This window comes from Sceloporus occidentalis, unplaced genomic scaffold (assembly GCF_023333645.1).
Source record: "Sceloporus occidentalis isolate IW3139 unplaced genomic scaffold, rSceOcc1.0.p SCAF_1, whole genome shotgun sequence".
NCBI lineage: Eukaryota > Metazoa > Chordata > Lepidosauria > Squamata > Phrynosomatidae > Sceloporus > Sceloporus occidentalis.
In genome coordinates, this window is record NW_028316981.1 from 58,364,725 (window position 1) to 58,389,907 (window position 25,183).

Genomic DNA, 25,183 nt, shown 5'->3' on the forward strand with positions numbered 1-25,183 from the left:
GGATTCTGGACTTTCTGTGCTAGGACATAATCCACTTTTTGGCATAACTGGAATGTAAAAATATCTTCTGAATCTAAAGTTTATCAGCAAAGTATATCACAGAATGTGTTCAGTACATTTTTACAGTTCTGGTGAATACAGCCATTTACTTAAGAAACCCCATATTCTGCACAAGTAATGTTAATTTATTGTATAACTGTATAAATTGTGTTTAAGCATTGTTACCTTAAAAGGGCAAACATTTATAATAGAGGTATTTAGGTGTATGACAGTTCATTAATCGATCAGAGGGGGAAGTTTTGTATAGGGAGTACTGTTTATAGGCTTTTGATTTTAACTTTGTTTATTTTGCTTGTAGAACAAAGACTTCTAATATGGATAAGAGCACTGGTAAGAATACAATTACTAAATAAAGCTGTGGGTTACTGGTTCAGATTATAACATGGTGCTTCCAGAGCCCCCTGTCAAGAGTCCTCCTTTTCCTGTGTCTCCCCCTTTGTTGAGTCTTTATTATTATGATAAATTGTTATCTTACAATACTCTGGAAAAACAGATGTTAGGGTCTTAACTTAAATTTGCTATTTCCTCAGAACATACTTTTTCTGCTATCATTGGAATTGAAGTTACATAGTTTTGAATACTATTAATTTCTTCTTTGTGGTGTCTGTGAATCACACAAATTGGTTATTCTGCAGCTGCGCAGTAAACTTTGGAAACTTTTTAAATCACTGGGCAAAACTTTGTTTGCAACTTTTTGGCAGTAGCTCCGCCCACCCTCTTATAAGCCCCCTAGTGTTCCCACTCTTTCTCAGCTCCTTTCGTCCGCCGCGCTAGCAGCTTGAAGGAACTTTGTTATTGGAATCGCTTGTACTAATTACTTTCGGTTTTGACCTAATGGATTGTTTTTGACCACTTTTGGATTTGGGCCTGGCTACTGATGATTGATCAATTGACTTCACACCATCTGACCTCGATTGTGCCTTCAGATTTGTGACCCCCAACTCTGCTCGAGAATAGCCTGTTTTAAGCGCTGTGGTAAATGCGCCTCGAAAATCCCCACTTCAGATTGCCCTGATCTGTGTTTTATGTTTAAGGATAGGCCCATAATATCAAAACTTGCCCTCTTTGCAAGTCTGTGACTATGCAGGCTCTCAGAAATGGGACCTCAAGCTTAAGGCGGCTCTTTGGGAGCGAGCTCTCAGACCGGCCTCTGCTCCCACCTTTGAAGGCTCTTCGGCAGCTTACCCTGCTGCCTCCAGTAAGGGGGAAAGAAAAGGAGAAGGAAGGGGAGAGACCCAGAAAAAAGTCATCTAAAGATAAGACGTCCAAGGTGGATAAAGAATGCGGGTGTGAGGAATCCAAAAAGACTTCCAAATGGAAGTAGTCTGAAAGGTCTTCCCCACTCTAAAGGGGATAGATCAGCTGACCATTCAGCTTCGAAAAGAGCCCAGTCTGCTTCTCCCCTTGACAAATCAGGCCAAAACTCCATACACAGCCGTTGGTGCTGATCTTGATCAATTGGCCTCAACATCGATCGTTCTGAGGGTGAAGACGCACCTGATTTCATCAGGTGAAGTGTCAGATCATCTACCTCAACATTGATACTGGGTCGGAGGGAGAGATTCAGGATACAGATCCGCCGATGTTGACTCTGAACCCAACAGGTCATGTTGGAGTTGGTACCCCCAGACTCGAGCCCTTAATCTACCTCCTTGATGGGACTGGGCCACTCTCGGGGCCGAGACCAGTGATATCGCCCTTGTGGACATGGAATCCTCTTTTCAGGAGTATCTTCAACACTATCTCAACCTGGTCTTTGATTATGTGAAGCTTGTTGTTGTTTTTATTGTTGTATATTGTATTTTCTTTGTTGTTACCTGCCTCGATCTCAATTGGAAGAGGCGGGATATAAATAAATAATAATTATTATGATGATTATGATTATGTCAGTGGTCGATACCTCTTGCCGGTAGATGCTGACAGGCTTCTTTCCAACCTTCGACCTCTGAGATTTCCATCTCCAACTCCAGTGTATTGGGTTGTAACCAAAGCTCAAGTCATCAGAGCTTCCACCCCGACTCTACCACTAGTTTCTCCACGCCGTGAATCTCTTTATGATAGACCTCTGCCAAAGATCCCCAGGGACTCTCCTCGATCAGGATGCTTCCCGAGAGCATCACACTCCCCAACACCTGACTCAGATGTGGAGAAAACATTGACACCACAGCACCTGGTTGAGCTGGACCCTGCCTCCCCCACGGATGATGTGAAGACCTTTGCTGACCAAATAGTCCGGATGGCTAATGCCCTTGAAGTAGAGGTCACCTGTACTGATGATGACATGGTAGAGTCAATCAAGCGCAGAATACATGGGAAGGTATCAACTCCCCCTTACAGTGGCTATTTTCCCACATTGGAAAAGATCGTCAAGTACTCCTGGACAACCCCAGCCACAATCTCAAGGAAGAGCGAGAATTTATATTACACCCCTCCTTCAGCTCCTGGTTGGCTATTTCAACTTCCAAGGCTGAATTCTGCTATCATGGAGAATTCCATGATATCATGCTAGCACTTCTTCCTCCCCTACCAAAATGGAGAATAAGAAGATTGATGGACTAGGTGGCCAGTTACGTAGCATGCATGGGGACATATGTTCAACATCTTATTGAGTACCTAGGACCCCTTCTGGACAATGCGCCTGGTGAGAAGAAGGCCCTACCCCTGGCCATCCAATTCGAGACACACCCTGTAGGTGATCAAAAAATAATCCTGGCATGCCACCCCCATGACTTTGATTCCAAGAGCCTCTCCTCTTCAGTGGCCCTTTGGAGGCACGCCTGGCTGCGATCATTAGGCCGAATCCCCAGGCCCGATCTGCAATCAAGGACATGCCTTTTAATGACTCCGTCCTCTTTAATAAAGAGGTGGATGAGAAACTTGATTTTCAATAATTTATGAAAGCAGCGGCAAAAAAGCATGGTATGTTCTCAGTGTCACTTCAGTTTCCTCACCGCCGCTGTGGAGGCCAGGGCCCTTGGTATCACCTGTACCAGCAGAGGCCTTACCAACCCCAAGAGCGCCAGAACCAGCTTCAAGATCAGTCCAGACAACGGCAACCCTCTCAATCTTCCTCTTTTTCCTCTGACTGTTGCCAACCGGCACAACCCTTGTACTGACAAGGCTACCGTTAAGAGAGATGCTGATCAAGGCAAGAGGAGGTTGTGAAATGGAGAGCCGCACTTCGTTTTGACCCCCTTTGGGGATACACTGAGGCTCTTCTATAATATCTGGGCCTCAGTCACTTCTGACTTGTGGGTCTTAGACATCATCTGAAGGGGATATGATATGCCCTTGAGTTCGAAGACCTCCCGACCATTAGAGCTATATGTCCACCGTCCCCCTCAGACACCCTACTCGATGAAATGTGCATCATCTTGAAAAAGGGCGCAATCGAACTCATAGATCCTTGTCGGTCCCACCGTTGTTTTTTATCCTTTTATTTCACCATCCCTAAAAAGGACTCTGGTCTCCAGCCCATTTTGGACTTGTGTCATTTAAATTACTTTATTGTTTACCACCGCTTTCACATGGTAATGCTTGCCTCTATTATGCCACTTTTACAGAGTCCAAGAACAGAACTGAGTGGGATAGAACTGAGGAGGTAGAAAGGGCATCTCGATGCATACGTTACTGGGTTCAAAGCACCAGCGTAGAGATGTGTCCTCGGGTCTCAGTACCATGAGCCGCTTGGTGGGAGGCGCTTCCATGGGATCAAAGACAGAGAGGAACCAAGACTGAAATGGTCTGAGACAGAGCCTAGCCCATGGGTTGACCTAAGTTGTCAAGGCCATGCGTCCCAAGGCTATGTGCGCAGTGTGGGATGATCTGCCTGTGCTGCAGGCAGCCGCAAACAGCTTCAGAGAGAGCTTGAAACCTGTCTAACAGTAGGTAGGCCATGGAATTCTCAGCGTTAAGGATGGTCCGGATAACTTGACCTGCCTTGATGGGGTCAGGTCGGATTTCTCTCTGTTTACCATCAGCCCGAGAGACTGCAGGAGCAGTTAAAAAAAAAAGCTTACTTCTATATCCAGTGAATCTTTTGTGTGCTCATTTATTATTCTTCGTGGATTTTTATACAATACAAGGAGGTTTGTTCTCTTTGATGTAATTCTAATCAATCATTATATAGGCATGTTGTACAGATCGATGAGCAGTGCTAAGGGACATATAAGCTTCTCTGGAGAAAATTCTTTCTGATTGGAACAACCAAATTACTAGTGATTTGCAAGCTTCTGTAATGGGAACATGTCATTGTTGCTGTGGTTCCAAATAAAGATAGCTCCTTTTAAAGTTTAAGGGTTTTTATGGTTTGAATTTACAATTGGTATCGTGACACTCCCTCTTCCACTGACTGAAGCTTGTCAGTCTAACCCATTTGTGTAATTCGCAGAGACTACGAAGAAGGACAGGTTTCTTACCTGTAACTGTATTTCTTTGAGTGGTCATCTGTGAATTCACACAAATCCCATCCATCCTCCCCTCAGTCATGTCCTTCTCATTTTTTCCTTTTTATTGCTGCTGTGTAGTGTATTTTTTTGAACTTAGAAAGAGCGGGAACACTAGAGGGCTTAGAAGAGGATGTGCAGAGCTACTGCCAGAAAGTTGCAAACAAAGTTTTGCTCAGTGATTCCTGAAGTTTCTGAAGTTTACTGCGCAGGCGCACAATAATCCATTTGTGTGAATTTGCTGATGATCATTGGAAGAAATACAGTTACAGGTAAGCAGTTTTATTTTGGATCTAATGGACGGTACTTTCAATGGGTTATGTATCAAGCTTGGGGCATAGTTGACTCCTGTATGATAACTATCTTAAATCTCATTTTAAAAGTGAAATTTCAAGATGTAGTATTATAAATACCACTATTATATTTTTAATGTAGATAAGACAAGTTACACCTTATGGAATGGGCAGCTTTTAAACCGAGGGACACTTGTATGCCATGCTGCTTTGAAATCAGAAACACGTCCGTTGCTTCCCTGCAAACTGTAAGTATTAACAACTGAAAAGCAGATCTAAAATCAGTCTTGGTTAGACAAGATTGTGTCAGAGTGTAGAACGTTGAAATTTCTGTGGCTTGCTAGAATGTTTTTTAGTCTTTTGTCTGTATAGTTTTGGTTCTACTTAAAGATAATTTTGGAAGTAAAAAAAAATTGTGCTTAATGTCTGGCTAAGGAAACTTTGATTTCTTTATTCTTTGACCTCTAGCCCAGAAAAACTTGATGTTGACATGGTTATGAGCATTGAAAATTTGAAACAACATGTCTCAACACGTGTACTGCAGAAAGAAACATATTCAGGTGAAAGGGAAGGTAAGACATCTTCAGATTAAAGAAAAACATTATTTACCCATGCTGGATGCCTACAGTTCACAGAATCTCATTACTGACCGTAAAAATGCTAGACCTTAGTAAGAGCTTTCAGAAGGCAAAAGATCAAACTGTGTCTAAGGGATAAAGGGTAATACTGAGGAAAGTCTGTGTAATAAAAAGAAATTTGTTGTTGACTGTTGTCAAGTTGACTTTGACTTATGGCAACTCCATTTCTTCTTTGTGGTCTCTGAATCACACAACTAGGTTATCTTGTGCCTGTGTAGTGCATCTTTGGAACCTTTTAGAGGTATTACAAGTATTTTGGCGGTAGCCTTTCCCATTCTCCAAGCAACCTACTGGCTCGCTTCCCGCCCAAGGCTGCAGTTCCTTTTTGTCTGCTGCAGCAGCAGCATCTGAGGAACTCTTCAGAGTTTAATTTTTCCTGTCAGACTTCAATTTCTGTGCTTGATAGTCTTCAGTTTTGGTGGTTATTTCTCCAGTCATCATATCTACTACCAACAACCAGTACCATCTCTTGCTCCATAAGGATAACATCGACGACATAGTTGTGCCCTTCATACCGAGGGCCAGTATCATTTCTTGCTCTGTAAGGATGAAACCGAGGACATGGTTGCTCCCTTCATATCGAGGGCCAGTACCATCACCTACTCTATGGACTAAACTGAGTATGTGGTTTTCCTCTCCATGTGACGCCTAGGACAACCTTTGCACTCCATACAGCGGAAATAGAGAAAGTGATTAGTTCTACCATATGGAGGAACTTCTATTAATGTCATTCTCAGGATGGCAGAGTATATCAATCCATGACATCTGGGTTCTAACCATGTGATGATCGTGAAGGCAGGAGTCTACGTTTTGTGTTAGTTAATTTCAGTTAGGATTCAACCCCCTTCTCGTAGATCAGACGGAGGCAGCCTCTTCTCAAAGATAAATACTTAAACAGATAAAGACGGATTGTCAAGCGGTTAAGAAACAAAAGAAAAACAGAGAAATGACAAAAGAAACCCAGACGACCCGCTTCACAGTTAGTCTCTGGCCAGGATAAAGTACAAACATCAAAGAAAACATTTCTCCCCTCTAGTGAGAGTGACAATAAAATGTATATGCCATAAAGAAAACCGGTAAAGAGTCCAGGTGTATGCCTGACTTTACTAGCAGCTTGTCTGAGGCAGAAAGGGGCACGGAGTCCAGGCTCATACCCCCAGCAAAAGTCACCAGCAAAGGCAAACTCATTACAAATGGGACTGAGGTCGTGGTTTCTCCCTCCATACGAGGCCCAGTACCATCTTTGCACTGCATACGGAGGCAATAGAGAAAACAATTAACTCCTCCCTATGGAGGAACTTTTATTGTCATTTTCTCTCTCCCTATGGAACAAATTAGTCCTGTTTGTCCTTCTATACCAAGGGGGGTGATCACCAGTACCGTCTTCTCTCTCCATACAGAGGGATCATGAAATGTTGTGATTCCTCTGTCCCGATTAACTCACATTGGTGCCTTCCTCTCCTTAGGGAGGAGAGGTACTGAGTGGCTGATTGTCAATACAGGCTCCTCCATACTGCGAGAACAAATGATGTGGTTCATCCCTCCATACTGAGGGGTAATCATTCGGTGCTGAAGGATGGTTGTCAGTACCATCTTCTCACTCAAAGAAGAGGCTTTTAATCCCTCTATACCAAGGGCATATCTTCGATGCGTGTATGCTGAGGGTGGATTGTTGTTACCAACTTCTTACTCCATATAGAAGAAGCTTAACAGATTGCTCCCTGAGTACTGAGGACGTCATTTGATACCTTATGGAGGAAACAGAGAAGCATTTGCCCCTCTAAACTGAGGAGCTATTATCCTATACCAGGACATACTGTTGGTACCATCCTCTTGCTTCATACAAAAGCAGATTGGTCTCCCCATACGGAGGGCAAATCATTGAATACTTTCCTTTTTAGCTGTACATGGAACAACAGAAGGATGAGTCCATCTCCCTACATTGAAGACGGATAATTGGTAACGTTTTTTCACTTCAACTGGCATCAATGCACCTGGTTGGTTGCTTTGTACTGAGGACCAATTGTTGGTATTATTCTTCACTCTTGTGTACAGGCAACATAGGGAAGTTTCAACCCCTCCTTACATAGGGCTTGTTATCAATTCCATTTCTCATCCCATATAGAATCTTGGTACTATACTATGATAACTGACATCACCCTCTTGCTCTTTCTGAAGTGTCTTGTTGGTAATGACATTCTGAACTGATCCCTTGCACTTATGAAGTTTTGCAATCTCTCTGGGTTTGAGCCTCTGCTTTGAAGATCTGTCTGATCCAGGGTGGCATTTTGATGCATTGGAACAAATATACCAGTTATGTCTCTCCATACCAAGTGTTTATCATGGGTATCGTCCTAATTCCCTTCAGAAGTGTCAGACCAAGGAGGTCAATCCTTCCATGGCTGGATATTGTAGTCTTTCTTGTAACCATGTTTTGATACATGGATTAGTTACAATGAAGGGGGCATGGGAGTGTTTCTAAGAAATTTCTGTGTCCAGGGCATTATTTCAGTAACTTTCTATGGGAGTGAGCTTTCTTCATGAGGAAAGCATTTTTATTTTGCATGTTTCCTAACATGCTGAAAGATATCCAATAGCTTGTGCTACCAGAACCCCCATCCATTCCTGACTTCCCTTTCTTTTGTAATGTACAAATCAGTGTGTGGTCATTGCTACAGTCATATCTTTGCAAATTAACAATTTTATCTGTTTGACTGACTAGTTCGGCCAGACATTAACAACAACAATAATAATATTAATAATAATATTTTAGCCTGCCTCTCCTCAGAGGATCGGGGTGGTTTACAATCAAAATAAAACATAGTAAAATAATAACACAATCCCTAATCCACAATTTAAAATACAACAGCATAAAAATCAGTTATTAAAATCACAATAAAATTATAATAAAATTTAATCCCCATTGCAATGAGGCAGTTTAAGGGAGAGTCAAAGAAGGCATAGTTGTGGGACAGTGGAGAGGGCCCATGTATGATGGTGTACCTTTTAGAGACCACATGCCCAAACTCAGTAGTATTCCTGCACCAGGGGTCACTGGGTGCCAGGGCTGCATTTCTGGGGTGGGACACCTGCATTTTGGGGGAGTGGCGGCAGGGACCTCTGGAAGTGGGACTTCCACCTTCTGGGGGAAACCCCCAAGGCACACTCTCAGCCTCAGATTAGCAATAGCAAACCCTCCTCCGATGAAACTTCCCAAGTAAACTCCATGATAGTTTCACCTTAGGGGCGCCACAAGTCAGAAACAACTTGAAAGCACCACACACTCAAGTCACATTCTTTCAACCTCAGAAGATGGCAATGAAAACCCCCCTCTGACGAAGCTTGCCCCATGATAGTTTCACCTTAGGGTTGGCAGGAACTGGCGCTTGGAAGGGAGGCATGTGGTCTGGGCCCATAAGTTGGAAATGACTTGGAGACACTCAACAACAACAACAAAAAGCAAAATAAAGCACAGAAGGCACAGCACAATGACAAGAACAAAGAGAGCCAGTGGTTTGACCATGTGACTCTGGAGACCAGTGCTTGTATCCCAGCTTGGCCATGAAACTCAATGGGAGACCTTGGGCAAGTCACACTCTCTCATCCTCAGATGAAGGCAATGGCAAATCTCCTCTGAAGAAGTCTTGCCAAGAAAATCCCAGGCTAGATTTGCCTTAAGGTTACCACAAGTTGTAAACAAGGAGTCACATTCTCTCAGTCTCAGGTCATGAAACTGATTTGGGCAAGTCACGCTCTTTCAGCCTTAGGGGAAAGCAGTAGCAAACCAAGGCACATTCTCTCAGCTCGGCCATGAAACCCACTTGAGCAAGTCACATTCTCTCAGCCTCAGAGGACACCAGTGACAAACCTCCTCTGCTGAAGCTTACCAAGAAACACAACACCCCTCCCCATGTATGGGAGGAGGGGAAGGAGAAGGTAATGGTATCCCCTAAGGGACTGTGTCTTGTGGGCATCTGCCCAGAAGGGGCAGAGAGTCCTGCCAACTCCCTTTCTCTCCTTTAGAAGCTGCAATGGGACTGAATGATAGTCCTTTCTACTCTGTTAGCAAGAAGTGCCTCCATCCTCCTCCCTCTCTCACTGTCCTCTTTCTTTCCCCGACAGCAGAGACCCATGTGTTGTGAACACACCTGAAGTGTCGGGCAGCAGCAAACGGGGAATGATGATGAGTCAGCTCATCTCCTGCAAACCCCGGGCTCTCCTTTTCCTAACAGATTCCCCTTTGTCTTCAAAGGGACTGGGTAGTATAAGGTTACTGGAAGTGTTATAAGTGTATAATTTATGGCATTTCTTAGACTTTGTGTATATTTGTTCTGTTTGTTTATGTATATATTTTGTTTGTAAGGATTGTCTATATTGAGTATTGTATTGTTGGCCCTTCTTATTCACAGATTTTTTATAAATGGATTCAAGCATCCATGGTTTGAAAATGTTCAAAAAAAGTATAAATTTCAATTATCAAACCTTGATTTTCCATTTTTTATAAGGAACACCATTTTGCTATGTCATTATATTTAATGGGGCTTGAGCATACATGGATTTTGTTATCCACGGGGGATCTTGGAACCAAACCCCAGCCTATAACAAGGGTCAACTGTCTCTCTGGCTTTGCTTCGCGAATGAAGATTCAGGAAGGACTCTTCTTCTTCGTGGTCTCTGCGAATCATACAAATGGGTTTTACTGCGCCTGCGCAGTGCTGCTCGGAACCTACTGGAATCACTGGGCAAAGTTTACTTTGCAACATATAGAAACTTTTTGGCGGTAACTCCGCCCACCCGTTATAAGGCCCCTGGTTTCCCGCTCTTTCCCCAGTTCCTTTTTTCCGCCGTGCTAGTGGCTGCTTGGAACTTCGCTCTCGCTTTTCGGATTTCACTGGTGTTTTTTGACTCGGACTGTTTCACTTCGGCTTTGTCTTCTCCCCCCCCTGACTTCGGACCGTCTTTGACTTGCCTTTGGACTTCATTTCTTGACTCAGGATGTCTCCTCCATTCAAGAAATGTGACATCTGCAGCGGGAAAGTTCCTGTTCAGGACCCCCATTCTTCTTGCCTCTTTTGCTTGGGCCGAGACCACGACCCCAGGGTATGCAGCCTCTGTAAGTCGATGTCCACCCAAGCTCGTAAGAATCGGGAGTCGCGGCTGACGTCCGCTATCGCCCAGGGCAAAATCAGGGAGGGGGACCCTCGTCCTGCGTCAGCTCCTACGGCCTCTGCTCCAGCCGTCCAGCCTCATAGTGGCCCTTCTAGTGCGCCCCCTTCCACGTCATTGGGACAGGACTTAGGGCGCGCGGACGCCTCTCGCCCGTCGGCCCGTGGTGCCGCTCCCAAAGCCCCTAAAAAACCGGGGTCAGTGGTTCAGGACGCGGCTCCCAGCCGCAAAAAAGGGGCCTCCGCCGAGACATCGGGGACTTCCCAGACGGCCCCGGAGAAAAAGACCTCCTCGGGATCTTCTGTCAAGAGGTCCAAGTCTAAGTCCGGATCGTCGGACCCATCTAAGCGGGCCGGTCCGGAGGACCCTGCACCGAGAGGCGCCGCCTCCGAGGAACCCTCGGGCTCGAGGGATTCCGCAGCCCGCACCGAGGATCGTGCTGGCCGTACTGCTTCCATCTCGGAGTCCCCGATCCAATTCTTCCCTCCGGATGAGCCGTCTCGCCACAAGTCTACCAAAAAGAGGCAGCTATCGGCCCCGGAGACGACTTCTGCTTCTTCGGCTAAGAAGCCCAAGTCGACCTCTCAGCTTGGCTCCCCTTCCAAGAGGCGCTCCGTCGATGCTTCCCTTCCTCGGAAGTCTCATCGTGAGCCCCGTCGGGACCGCCCGCGGCCCGATTCTCCGAGCCGAGTTGACCCTCTGGCCACACCGATGGCGGTCAGCCGCTCATCCACGGGACGTCTTGAGCACTCCCCGGCGAGTACCCGCGACCGGGACACCGCCGCCCAGACGGTACCAGCCCAGACTCAATCGGCGACGACGCTTCCCTTCCTCCTCTCGGACGACGAGGAGGTCGTTGATCAACCGCCGAGGTCTCCATCTCCAGTTTCTCTGGCTCCACGCTCTCCACCCGATCCTCAATACTATTATGACTCGGAGACTGATCAATTCTTTCTCCCAGTCCCTAGAGAGGTGGCTCTAGCCAAGCCTGTCCGGAGTCGTGATCGTCCTCGTGATTCAAATCAGCCTCGGGACCAAGACCGCCACCGTCATGAGCTCTCCGACCGACCAGAACCATCGGTACCGGCTCCGATTCTGCGTGCAGACAAGTCTGTCCAACACTCCAGGCCGTATTCTGAGGTTGACGTGGTGGCTTCGGAGTCCGAACCCGAGCCTATGGGCTCTGAATATTCCTCGGCCGAGGATGACCCAGCCCAGGACTCCCCACAGCTTCTACACCATCCTGAAGCAGCTTCTCCTACGGATGACGTCAGATCCTTTCTCGAACACGTCATCAAGATGTCCAGGGCCCTGGACATTGAACTTGCATACCCCGAGGAAGAGGCCAGAGACCCCCTCGAACGCAGGGTTCGCAGCCGGGCTCTTTCAACACCCTTGGTCCCGTTCATGCCGTCCCTGGAAGCCCTGGTCAGACGTTCTTGGGACTGCCCCTCCTCTCTCTTGGGTCCGCCGCGCAAGATTGAATCCCTCTATAAGGTCTCGGCCCCTTCTGCTCCGTGGCTTACCTCTCACCCCCGGCAGAACTCAGCAATTGTCGAGGGTGCTCAACAGACCTCAACTCAGCGTCAAGCGGCGGTCCCGTTTGACAAAGAGGCTAAAAAGATTGATGCCTTGGCCAGGAAGGCATACGCGGCTGCAGCACTCGCGGTGAAGGCAACCAACTACACCGCGTGTATGGGGGCCTACATTCAAACCCTTATGGAGGGCATCTCTCCTATTGTGCCCGACGTCCCGGATGAGGCCCAGCGGACCCTTACGGAGATTAGGGATGAGGCCCACTCCATCGGCGCGTGGCTCATCACCGCGTCCAGAAACGTGGTGGAATGTTCGGGCAGAGCCATGGCAGCCTCCATTGCCCTAAGGAGACATGCCTGGTTACGGGGATCAGACCTCAACACCAACGTTAGGTCAACCATTGAAGACATGCCGATAGACGACTCGGGCCTCTTCCATGCGGAGACGGACGACAAGCTGAACCGAAAGTTCAGATTGAAGGCGGCGGCGAGGAAACATGGTATGTCTGCCCCTGCCCCGGCTCCCTTCCGTAAGAGGTTCCGCCCTTGGCAACAGCAGCAAGGCCAGTTCAACAGGTCTTCTTACCAGGACCGGCAATTTCACCAGCAGGGTGCCCAGCGCCAAAGGTACCCATCTCAGTCCCCATCGTCCTCGGGCCGCCGCAATCCGTCTTCCCGGTACCGTAGGAACCGACGACAAGACCCTGACCAATCCAAAAAGAGGGCATGAGACCTTCCCGCGCACTTCGCCTCCCGTAGGTGCTTTTTGGACATCCTTAAGCCCTTTGTCACCACATGGGCCTCCATCTCCTCCGACTCTTGGGTGCTAAACATCGTCCGTAGGGGCTATACCCTCGAGTTCGAAGAGCTCCCGCCCACCGGAGCTTTCATTTCCACCCCACCCTCGGACACCCTTCTCGACGAAGTGCGCGCTTTATTGGACAAAGGGGCTATTTCCCCATTACCCCCTCACTCTTTCCATAAGGCCTTTTTTTTCCAGGTACTTCACGGTACCGAAGCCCGACGGTGGCATTAGACCAATCCTGGACTTAAGGAACTTAAACCTCTTCCTCCAGTACCGCCGGTTTCGTATGGTAACCCTAGCCTCTATTTTGCCCCTTCTCCGCCAGGACCTGTGGTTCGCGACGGTCGATCTGAAGGACGCCTACTTTCACATCGGAATCCGGGAGTCCCACCGGAGATTCCTCGCCTTCGCCGTCGGCTCAGACGCATACCACTACAACGTGCTTCCGTTCGGCCTTGCCACAGCTCCGCGGGTCTTCACGAAGTGCATGGCCCCGGTAGTTGCATATCTCCACAGAAGGGGCTACAGAGTCTTCCCTTATTTGGACGACTGGCTTTTTGTCGCAGACTCCGAGGAGGACCTCCAAGAGGCTATTTCTTTCGCCACCCGACTGCTGGGCTCTCTCGGGCTGGTAATCAACAAGGAAAAGTCCCACTTCATTCCATCCAAACAGGTCAAATTCATCGGGGCCATCCTCGATTCCGAAAGGTGCTCCGCCTTTCTTCCTGCAGACCGTTTCCGAGCACTGGTGACAGCACTAAGACCCTGCATCTCCCACAGAAGAGTCAGGGCCAGGGATGTCCAAATCGCCTTGGGCCACATGGCATCAACGACCTTCGTGACGCCATGGTCGAGACTTCGCCTACGCCCACTCCAGGCTTGGTTTCTTACGGTCTTCTCCCCGATGGAGGATTCCCCATCCAAGTGGTTGACGGTGCCGAGACCGGTAGCCGCCTCCCTCAACTGGTGGCTGGACGAGCACAACGTGTGTGTCGGAATGCCCTTTCACCAACCACAACCGCAGGTGACGCTAACAACCGATGCTTCCCTAGAGGGCTGGGGTGCCCACCTCCTCGACCTAGTCGTAAAGGACAGATGGTCGGATGCGGACAGTCTTCTTCACATCAATGCCCTCGAGATGCTCGCGGTCGAAAAGGCGCTGAAAGCCTTCGAACCCGCTGTGACAGGCAAGGTGGTGCTCTTGAGGACGGACAATACCACCGTGATGTATTACATCAACAAGCAGGGTGGCACCAAGTCAAGGACTCTCCTCGAGATCACCCTCCGCATCTGGGATTGGTGCATTCAGAGACAAGTTCTTCTCCAATCAATCCACCTACCAGGAGAGGACAACGACTTGGCAGACCGCCTGAGCAGATCGTCTTCGGTGTCCCACGAATGGAGGCTCCATCCGGAAACGGTCAGCGTTTTGTTCGACAGGTGGGGAACCCCCCAGATCGACCTCTTCGCGACCGCTTGGAACAGCCATTGTCCCCAGTTCTGCTCCAGGAGGCCAATGACCGGATCCCTCGGAGACGCATTCGCCTTCCTGTGGTCGGGGGAGTTCCTTTATGCTTTCCCCCCCTTCCCTCTCATCATCAGGGTGGTCTCCAAGATGATGCTAAACCATACGGACGCGATCCTGATCACACCATGGTGGCCGAGACAACCTTGGTTCGCATCCCTTCTGCATCTCTCCAGACGGTGCTTTCTTCGCCTCGAGACCCGCCCGGACCTGCTGTCGATCCAGGACGGACGAATTCTCCACCCCGACATCGACAACCTGCCGCTGGTAGCCTGGAGGATTCAGCCCTGACTGCCCTGCCGGAGTCGGTGAGGACGGTGATCTTGGCTGCGAGGAAACCTTCTACCCAGCGTTCTTACGCCCTGAAATGGAAGAGATTTTGCCTCTTCCTTGACCAAAAGGGCCTGTCTCCTGCACAAGTGTCCACTCCAGTGGTGCTGGAGTTCTTGATGGCGCTTTTGGATGGAGGGCTCTCCCTCACTTCCATCAAATGTTACCTGTCCGCCATCTGTGCAAAATATCAGTTCGGGGGGAGGGTTTCTTTTTTCAAAGATCCTTTGGTGAAGGGATTCTTAAGGGGTTGTGCCAACCTACACCCTCCAGTGTCGGTACCGACGCCGGCTTGGAACCTGGAGTCGGTATTGTCAGCGCTCCAATCCAAGCCCTTTGAACCCATGGCCACAGCGGACTTGAGACTGTTGACTTGGAAAACTGCTTTCCTTGTGGCCATCACGTCTGCCCGCCGTGCGGGCGAACTTTGTGCCTTACGGAGGGACCAACCTTTCTTGAGGTTCCACAAGGACAAAGTGGTCCTCCGTACGGATATCACTTTTCTGCCGAAGGTGGTGTCTGCCTTTCATATGTGCCAGGACATTGTGTTGCCCACTCTCGCATCCGATCCAGCGTCGGATGAGGAGCGACGCCTACACTCTCTTGACGTCAGGAGAGCGTTGGCATTCTACCTGGACAGAACTGCCGCATCCAGTCGGTCCGAGAGACTTTTCCAATGTTACTCGGAACCGAAAAAAGGGTTGCCGGTATCTCCGCAGAGGTTGTCTAAGTGGGTGGCCGGTACCATCCATCTCTGCTATGAACTGTTGGGAAAGCCTCTCCCGGGCAGGGTTCGGTCCCATTCCACGAGATCAATGGCGGCGTCCTCGGCATTCCTGTCAGGGATCCCCTTGGAGGATGTTTGCAAGGCCGCTGTTTGGTCCCAACCTTTAACTTTTATAAAACACTATAGGTTGGAGACCAGAGCCATCCGTGACGCAGCATTCGGGAGGGCTGTGTTGGTTTCAGGGTTGCATTGAGTGCACTACTAATGTATTGTGTTATACGGTTTATACGATTTTTCACCGCTAAATGTTGATTTGCACACGTCCTATGGGATCGGTCTTGCATGACCTCTGTTCCCTTCTCAGGTTTAGCAAAGCTATTGCTATGTGATTTGTGCTTAAACAAAGACTGACTCTTTTTATGGTTCAAGGTGTTTATTGTAATAAAATTACCTGTGGTTCACCATATTTTGGTCTCAGGACACTCCCTCCGCCGCAGACCTTAGCTTGTCAGTCTAAACCCATTTGTATGATTCGCAGAGACCACGAAGAAGAAGGACAGGTTGCTTACCTGTAACAGTATTTCTTCGAGTGGTCATCTGCGAATACATACAAATCCCACCCGTCCATCCCCTCAGTGTCCTGCTCTTATTGGCTCTTCCATCGCCTGCTTGGCGGAAAAATTGCGGAACTGGGGAAAGAGCGGGAAACCAGGGGCCTTATAACGGGTGGGCGGAGTTACCGCCAAAAAGTTTCTATATGTTGCAAAGTAAACTTTGCCCAGTGATTCCAGTAGGTTCCGAGCAGCACTGCGCAGGCGCAGTAAAACCCATTTGTATGTATTCGCAGATGACCACTCGAAGAAATACTGTTACAGGTAAGCAACCTGTCCATCCCATCCTTTGCACAAGCGCATTGATGACTAAAAAGGCCAATCCTGGATAAACAGGTCTGGTTGCAGAAAGCACAGCAGAAAGTCTACTTGGGTGATGTTTCCAGGTTGTGGTTCTTTCTGCGTTGCCGTTTCTCTTCGAGAGTCATTCAGTGTGAGCTTTCAAAGAAGGCTGCAGCATCGTGGATAGTGCGTCTCCATGCCTCCCGGTGCGAGGCCAGGGCGGACCATTGTTGGTGATCCATTTGGCCTGAGATGTTGTTTCAGGGAGTCCTTGTATCTCTTCTTCGGGGCGCCCCTCTTACGCTGACCCGTGGCGAGTTCACCATAGAATACTATTTTTGGGAGGCGATGATCCTAGAAACGTGTCCTGCCCAGCGCAGCTGCATCCTCAATAGCATGGCCTAAATGCTAGTGATCCCTGCTTGGTCAAGAACAGCAACATTTGTCATATAGTCAGTCCAGTGTATATTTAGAATTGTGCGTAAACAGCGCTGATGAAAGCGTTCAAGGAGTCGTAGTTGTTGGCCATGTTTCAGACCCATAGAGGAGAATAGGCAGTACAATGGCTCTATACACACTGATTTTTGTGCTTCGCCTCAAGTGTTTGTTACTCCAGACTCTTTTGTGAAGCCTTCCGAATGCGCACTATATGTCTTTGCTAGTCTGTGATCGATCTCTTTATCAATCTTGGCGTCTGAGGAGATGATGCTTCCCAGGTAGGTGAACTGCTGGACGGACTTAAGCACAGATGTGCCTACAGTGGTGTGGGGATGGTAGTGTTCTTCCTGTGGTGCAGGCTGGTAGAGTACTTCCGTTTTCTTCAGACTGACTTCCAGCCCAAAGAACTCTGCAGCTGTAGCAAAACAAGATCTTAGGCACTGCAAAGCTGCTTCTGTATGGACAATGAGGGCAGCATCGTCAGCAAAAAGCAGCTCATGGACTAGACAGTTTAGAGTCTTAGCGTGGGCTCTCAGGCGGCTTAAGTTAAATAGGCTACCATCAGTAGCGTATATAAATGCCGTCTCCTTCGAGATTTGCCGTAGCCCTTTAGAGCATCATGCTGAAGAAGATTGTAAATAGAGTTGGAACGAGAACACAACCTTGTTTCACACCATTAGTTGTTAGAAAGGGCTCAGAGAGAGCGTCGCCATATCTGACTTGACCTTGCTGGCCTTCATGTAGCAGGATGATCATTTTGAGGAATTTGGGGGAGAGGCATCCTAGTCGTTCCAGGATCTGTCACAGACCTTTTCTACTCACGGTGTCAAAGGCTTTGGTGAGGTCGACAAATGTTACATAGAGTCCTTTGTTCTGCTCTCTCCATTTATCTCGCAGTTGTCTAAGGGCAAATACCATGTCTGTAGTGCTCCTATTAGCTCTAAAGCCACACTGGCTTTCAAGGAGAAGTTCTTCTGCAATAGCAGGAACTAATCTATTCAGCAGTATCATTGCAAGGATTTTTCCAGCAATGGAGAGCAGTGTTCTACCTTGATAGTTTGAGCAATCCGATTTTGCTCCTTTTTTCTTATACAGGGTGATGATGACTGCATCTCAGAGATCTGATGGCAGTTCGCAGCAACTCACAAGGAGCTCGTGGAGTTTAGCATGGAGTACATGACCTCCATGTTTCCAAGCTTCAGGTGGAATTCCATCAATCCTGGCAGCCTTGCCGTTTTTCATCTGCTGTATGGCCTTAACAGTTTCTTCCAAAGTGGGAGCTATGTCCAATTCCTTCTTCATCAGATGTTGTGTCATGTGTTGAATAGCTGAGTCTTGGACTGCTTGGTTGGCACTAAAGAGGCTTTGGAAATGTTCATCCCATCAGTTCAGAATGGAAGCTTTATCTGTAATTAGTGTTTGACTATCTGTACTGTATAGGGAGCTTTGGACCTGATATGTAGGTCCAAACACTGCTTTAAGAACTTCGTAAAATCCTCTGGAATCACCCAGATGTGCACAATGTTGTGTCTTTTCTGCTAAATTGATCCACCACTTGTTCTGAATGTCTCAGAGGTTTTGTTGGAGTTGACTACATGCAAAGCGAAAGGCTGCTTTTTTTACATGGCAAGATGGCTGGGCAAGGTATGCCTGGTGAGCAGTTCTCTTCTTTGCTCCTGGATCTCTTGGTTGTTTTCATCAAACCAGTCTTGGTTTTTCTTGAGGGATAATCCTAAGGATTCTTCTACAGACTGCAGGATGCTGTTTTTGATATGTTGCCAAACCACTGTAGGAGAAGAGTCTACAGGATGGTCTTCAAGTTTTGTTTGCAAATTTGCCTGGAGGTTGTCTCTCATGGTAGCTTGTTGAAGATTGTTGGCTTGGAGTCTCCTCTTTAGGATGCCACACCTCTTAGGTTTAAACTTAAAATGAAGATTTAGTTTACATCTTATGAGGCGATGATCTGTTTGACATTCTGCACTGGGCATCACTCGGGTATGAGTGACATCGCAAATATTTCTCTGGCACGCTAGGATGTAGTCAGTGAGGTGCCAGTGTTTGGATCAGGGATGCATCCAGGTTGTCTTCAAGCTATGTTTCTGCTGAAAGATGGTGTTTGTAATAGTCAGTTGCTGTTTAGCACAAAACTCTAGCAGGAGGCGTCCGTTATCATTACAGTTTCCAACACCATGCTTGCCTAAAACACCTTTCCAGGCTTCGAAGTTCTTTCCTAGTCTGGCATTGAAGTCACCAAGGATAATGATTTTGTCTTCTGCAGGGACTTTTTGTATAAGGTGGCGTAGATCTGAGTAGAATTTGTCTTTCTCCGCAGGGTCGGCTTACATAGTTGGGGCATATATACTGAAGAGAACAACATGTGGGAGGCGTAAGGAGATAATGCGATCAGAGTGTCCTGTTGGCAAGGTTTCGAGTTTGGAGGCAATGGAGTTTTTGATCATAAAGCCTACACTTGAAAGATGTTTTTCAGTTTTGGGTTTGCCCGACCAGTAGAATGTGTAGCCGGCACCGTGTTCTTTAAGACTTCCTTCCTCGTGGAGACGAACTTCTTCGTTCTGCCAGTCTGAACTCACATGCTTGGGTGGGAAAATGAGTCCTCTGTCCTCAGTGCACTGCCTTTTTCCATGTCCACCTGTAGCTCCAGCTGCCTCCTGGGCAGCTGTATGTGGGTGGGGGAAGGCTAAGTGGGGGACGGGGGGCAAACAGAGGGCGATTCCACAAGAGGGAGAAACAGGGACAGCAGCAAGGGTCCCCTAGAAGTGTCATTCCTCTGCCCTTACTTTTCTCACCGCCAAGGACGACCAAGGCACCGCAAAATGCAAGACCTTCTGGGCGGAACAGCCAGGCTTCCAGTCGGAAATGGAGGGGCTTCTGTCCAGAAAGGTCGCACACCGTCCCTCCTTATAGCAGCTAGGTTTTCCATAATAGAACTGGGCTGCAGCAAGGACCTGGGCCAGCTGTGCACACCTCCCTGCCACTCCTTGCTGTGGCCACCACGTGCTCGCTCAGATGGCTTCATGTGCCACAGATGGCAGACATGACACGGGTTCGCCAATGTGGCACTATACTTTTCAGGCCGCCATAAGGGGGAAAGAAGATGGTGTGTCTTGCATAAAATTACTACTTCATCATGCTTGAGGAGGAAGTTCCGTCCTCAGCCCTAATTAGGTTAATTTTACAATCCCCCTCCCCTGGATGCCTGATTGTGATTGCTATTTGGAACTTGAAGATGTGGTCTCCTTGTTCACCAAAGTCCCCATAATGGACACCATGCCACTCATCTGATAAATTTTTTTCCAAAAGACATCACAGCCCTGTTGTTGTTGTTGTTGTTGTTGTTATGCTTTACTTATATAGCACTGTAGATTTACACAGCGCTTTGAACATTGCTTCACCACAAGTTACTTCCAGTGGGGCAATGGATTCTATGAGCAGAAAGATGGGGTAGCCATGGGAATAGCAAACTTTTACGTGGAACACTTTGAAAATCAAGCCCTGGAAACAGCATCAAAAAAAAAAAGTCCACAACTTGGCTCCAATATGTGGATGACACTTTCACCATTTCGAGCCTTGAAGAAGATGATTGGCTGTGTTTCTGAACCATCTGAACAACATCCACCCTAACATCCAATTCATGGCAGAAAAAGAAAAGGAAGGAACATTGCCATTCTTGGATGTCCTAGTTATTTGCAAATCGAACCACTGTTTGGCCACACAGTATACAGAAAACCTATACATACAGACAGATACCTTCACAGGAACTCCAACCATCACCCAGGACAAAAAAGAAGCACAATAAAAACATTGGTAGACCGGGCAAAACAGATCTGTGAACCCCACTACTTGGAAGAAGAATTGAAGCACCTAGACCAAATTCTATAGGCTAATCGTTCCAGCTCAGACATCAGAAGGGCTGGCTGACCCAGAAAAACCCAGAGGAGGAAAGACAAACAACCACCCAAAGGGAAGGCATTTTTACCATACATCAAAGGAGTCATAACTGCCAAATGATTTACATACTGACCATGAAAATCCAGCAAACACTGCGCTCAGCCAAGGACAGTAGAGACCCTCTCACGTCCGCAGGAGTTTACCGCATACCGTACAGCTGCAGACAAGTCTACAGCTGCAGACAAGTCAAACATGAATCAAAGAACATGAGAGTCACTGCAGACTGGGTCAGCCAGAAAAATCAGCAGTAGTTATAAACCATTCTGGGCACAAAATATTACTTGAAAACACTGAAATTCTGGACCATGCCAACAACTATCAGGTCAGAATGCACAGGGAAGCCATTGAAATCCACAAATACCTGGATCTCCTCCTCCTAGCCCATCTCAAGTCCCTCGAGTAGTGCGCCCACCATGTCTTTCTCCACCTCCTCCCCCGGTTCCAGCTCGCCCTCCCCTTTTCTAACCTCCAGGCCCAGACCCGCCCTGGGCCCCATCCTGGCACCAGCTGTCTCTCCTGCATCTGATTCCTGCCCTTTCCCTGCGACTTCATCTGGGACTTTGAGTCCAACATCTTCAGATGGGGGACCCCAACCTGACTCTTTCCCCCCTCCACCCTTTGACAGATTGATAAAATACAAAGTAATACATTAAAAATACAATATTAAACAGAGTTAAAAGCAAGATTAAATATAAAATGTTTGTATTATGATAATTAAAAACCAGCATAAAATGGTAATACCATTAATATTAACACATCATCCTACGCCAACAAGCTGTTGCTGCCACACAAAAACTAGCTACCTTGGCTCTCGCGAAACTGGTCAGTCAAAAGGTAATCAATGTCAGACACATCTGATCTCCCTGGTATACTTTGTAAAATTGGGTTGATAAAATGGCGTTGAAGGTCACAACAAAAAGAAAATGAGAAAAGCAAGTTATAATTCTGTTGTGCATTTGCTATGGTATTAGATACTTTAGCTCTCCAGGAAACAGGAGATTGAAAAATTCAGGACTGGGGAGTAGGAGTAATGAGTAAAAGAGTAAGAGGTTTTTACAAAAATAGGAGTAACATTAAGAAAAATATCTTATTCTGTAGTAAGACAAGAAATAACGCCAAAATCACCACTACTCCCCAGCACTGGAAAAATTACCCCCAAATAGTTATAAAATTGAACCTGCTCAATTGGATATCCATTGATTTGTTGACAGTGTTTACACCTGTTCTGACTGAAAACGAAACCTTTAGATTTCTCATAATTAATTGCCAACTGTTTAGTATTGCAATAGACACCCAGCATTCTTAATAACCATTCAAAACTACAAATGATAGTGACAGAAATACTGCATTGTCTGCATAGAGTGGGATATGGATCTCCTTGCCAATTTAGGAATTGATTTCAGAAAGTGTCTTGACCAAATAATTAATATAAATATTGAACAGTGTAGAGGCAAGAACTCAACCTTGTTTTACTCAAATATGAGTTTGTATTAATCTAGTCAAATGAACTTCGCGATTACATCTCCTTTGCATATACATTTTATCATAAAGACGCTGCAAATAAGAATCAGCAGATGCCTGTCAGTGTTGGTGGCCTCAAGTTTATACTATAGTCTGTCTCTTGGGATTATGTCAAATGCAGACTTAAAAGTCTATGTAAATGTCCCCCTCCCTAGCAGGGGAAGACTATTTTTCTAATAAAATGCTGTAATATTAATATCTGATTAGCACCTAAGCCTAAAACCAACTTACTGTTCCTCCAGGAAATTTTCTTCCTCCATCCAACTTGATAGTTTCTCTAGAAGGTGACTAGCAGACAACTTACTGATGACACTTAAAAGACTAATTGGTCAGTAATTGGCAGGATCTCTCCCCCCCCCCCCATTTTTTTTTAAAGATTGGGATGATTATGGTAAATCCCAAATCTGATGGAATACATGCAGACCAATTGATACATAAGGACAGAACAGCTAAAACTGGTGCCCACCACTCCAAATTTGACTTAAGCCGCTCAGGGGGTATGCGATTTCTTCATCTCTAAACATTCTTGGTCAAACCAAGGGTTGGGCATGAAAGGACAGGTGTGTTGTCCAGGATGGTTACTATATAACAAACAATTTTGCAGATGTACAGTTAGATTCTGATATGAGCGTAAAGCATCTTCTGTCATCTGTTATTTACAGATAAAACAGCCTCTTAATCTAAGGCAGCTTTCTGAATGTAAGAAATTGGTTGAGGCTTGCTCTAACTGCACTAGTTTCCAGTTTGTTTCTGAGCTAAATTTCTGGTGCTGGTTATGACCTACAAAGCCTTGGGGCAATAGTATCTGGAAAATCCATTTTGTCTCATATCAGCTTGTGTGGCATTTGAAATCTTCACTGGAGGAACTGTTGCATATCTCCCCGAAGACTACTTTGGGGGGATACAATCCTTTCTTTGTAGCAGCATGTCACTGGAGGATATTCAGAGAAGCCAGGGTGGCCCTGCTGAGCTCCTGACAAGCATCTTTTAATTCTTAAAACCAGGATTAGCTTTTAGGACTGTTTTACTAATTTAGGTCTAATTTTAATTAGTTTCTAAAGAGTGTTTTTGTCTGTTTTTATATGTTTCTTGCCTGGGGAATCCTGAGTGATAAATAAATACCTGTGGTGAAACTAGATTTAGACAAGGTGGTTACAGTGTTGTACATGGTTCAGAGGACATAGAAAGGTATGACATTGGAAGGGGGTTATGTTTGCTTTTGAAAAGCAGATTCACAGCTTCAGTGTACTGGCAGATCCTCAGTTGGGATGCTAAAGCAGAATCTGTGGTTGAGCTGGGGATCTTGTGGCCCTCCAGATGTTGGTGAATTCCAATAATCATCCTGCCCTAGTCTGTCAGGTTTATCATCATCTGAACAAACTCACGGCCTTGATCGAATTATTTTTCAGCAGCTTGGATCGGTTAAGCATATACAGTCGGCCCTCTACATTCACAGAATTCTTGGAAATATTAAAAAAAATAATTCCAAAAGCAAACCTTGATTTTGCCATTTTATATAAGGGGCATAATTTTCCTATGCCATTGTATTTAATGGGACGTGAGCATCCACGGATTTTGATATCTACAGGGTGCGGTTCCCTAGAACTAAACCCCAACAGATACCAGGGCACACTGCAGCAGCCTACTAAACATTTACTGCTTCATAAAAGATTTTGCTGTGTTTCTAACCAGTTTAAAGTTTTAATAAATAATATGCTTGAAGGTCCTAAATGACTTGGAACAGTAGAGATTAAGTGTATGGCAGGGAACCCTCACTTTATTTATGTAATGTCATTCCTTCATAGTTTGTGAGAGCATCAAGAGCTTTCTTTAGTTGTCAGGTCAATGGTCTACATATCCTTTACTAAGTAGTTAATTGTATTGTAGATTATCTTAGTTGTAAAGCTTTTGTTTTGCTAGTTTGGGGTTTTTTTTTTGGGGGGGGGCTATGTGGCCGTGTTCTGGAAAAATTATTCCTGGTGTTTTGCCTGCATCTGTGGCTGGCATCTTCAGAGAATGGTGGCATGGAGATGTGTGGGTATATATACTGTGTGATCCTTGGTTGAGAGGAAGTGAATTACATGTTACTCTGTGTTTTGGTCTGTTGATGAATGGCAAGGCCTCATGTCGGGAGGAGGATATGTAAGGATGATTTGTGTCTTATTTAATTAGTGACCCATTGTCTGCTGGGAAACCCCCTGACCCTGAGTGATGATTATTTGCATGTGCTGAGTCTCGATTTTGGTAGCCAAACTTTGTTTACTTTAATAGTTTCTTCTTTCCTATTGAAGTTGTCCAGGTGTTTGTCAATTTCAATGGCTGCCCTGCGCATTCTGACCTTATAGTTGCACCCCATATCCACCCACCCTTACAAAACATCAGGAATAAATTCTTCCAGAACATGGCCACATAGCCAGAAAAGCCCCCCCCCCACACACACACACACACAAACCCTATGGGTGCCAGCCATGAAAACCTTCAACTTCACTTTAGTTTTGATTTAAATATGTGTTTGTGAGAAGTTTGTTTTTGAGAAAATGTTCTTGTTGCTTTTTGATGAGCTACTTTCAAATAGTAAAGCATCATAGAAATGTTTGATAATTATGCTTTGAATCCTGAATAGACCAAGCAAAAAGCAGTTCTTGTAAGGGAAATTTCCATCTCATCGTTTCTCCAAAAACCTCTCTAGGGAGTCAGAGGGACTTGGGATGAGGACTAGGGGACTGCTGGGGAAGGTAAAAATTGCCCCAAATAGAGGGAGGGAGTCACCAATTGTAACCAGAACACAGCTTGACCAAGATAACTGTCCAATTTTGAGAACAACAATTTTTTGCTGTC

General features: G+C 46.4%; 1 protein-coding gene across 4 annotated transcripts in view; it reads left to right on the plus strand.

Moving 5' to 3' along the window:
• TASOR (transcription activation suppressor) overlaps nucleotides 1–25,183 on the plus strand; it is a 103,494-nt gene that overhangs the window by 25,824 nt on the left and 52,487 nt on the right. For all 4 annotated transcript variants that reach the window (XR_016281019.1, XM_089522353.1, XM_089522363.1 and 1 more), the window contains exons 8-10: nucleotides 359–390; nucleotides 4,941–5,046; nucleotides 5,267–5,370. Coding sequence is in view for 3 of the 4 variants with exons in the window: in XM_089522353.1 (XP_089378479.1) it covers nucleotides 359–390; nucleotides 4,941–5,046; nucleotides 5,267–5,370 (242 nt within the window). In the remaining variant the exon portion in view is untranslated. The remainder of the gene's footprint in view (nucleotides 1–358; nucleotides 391–4,940; nucleotides 5,047–5,266; nucleotides 5,371–25,183) is intronic.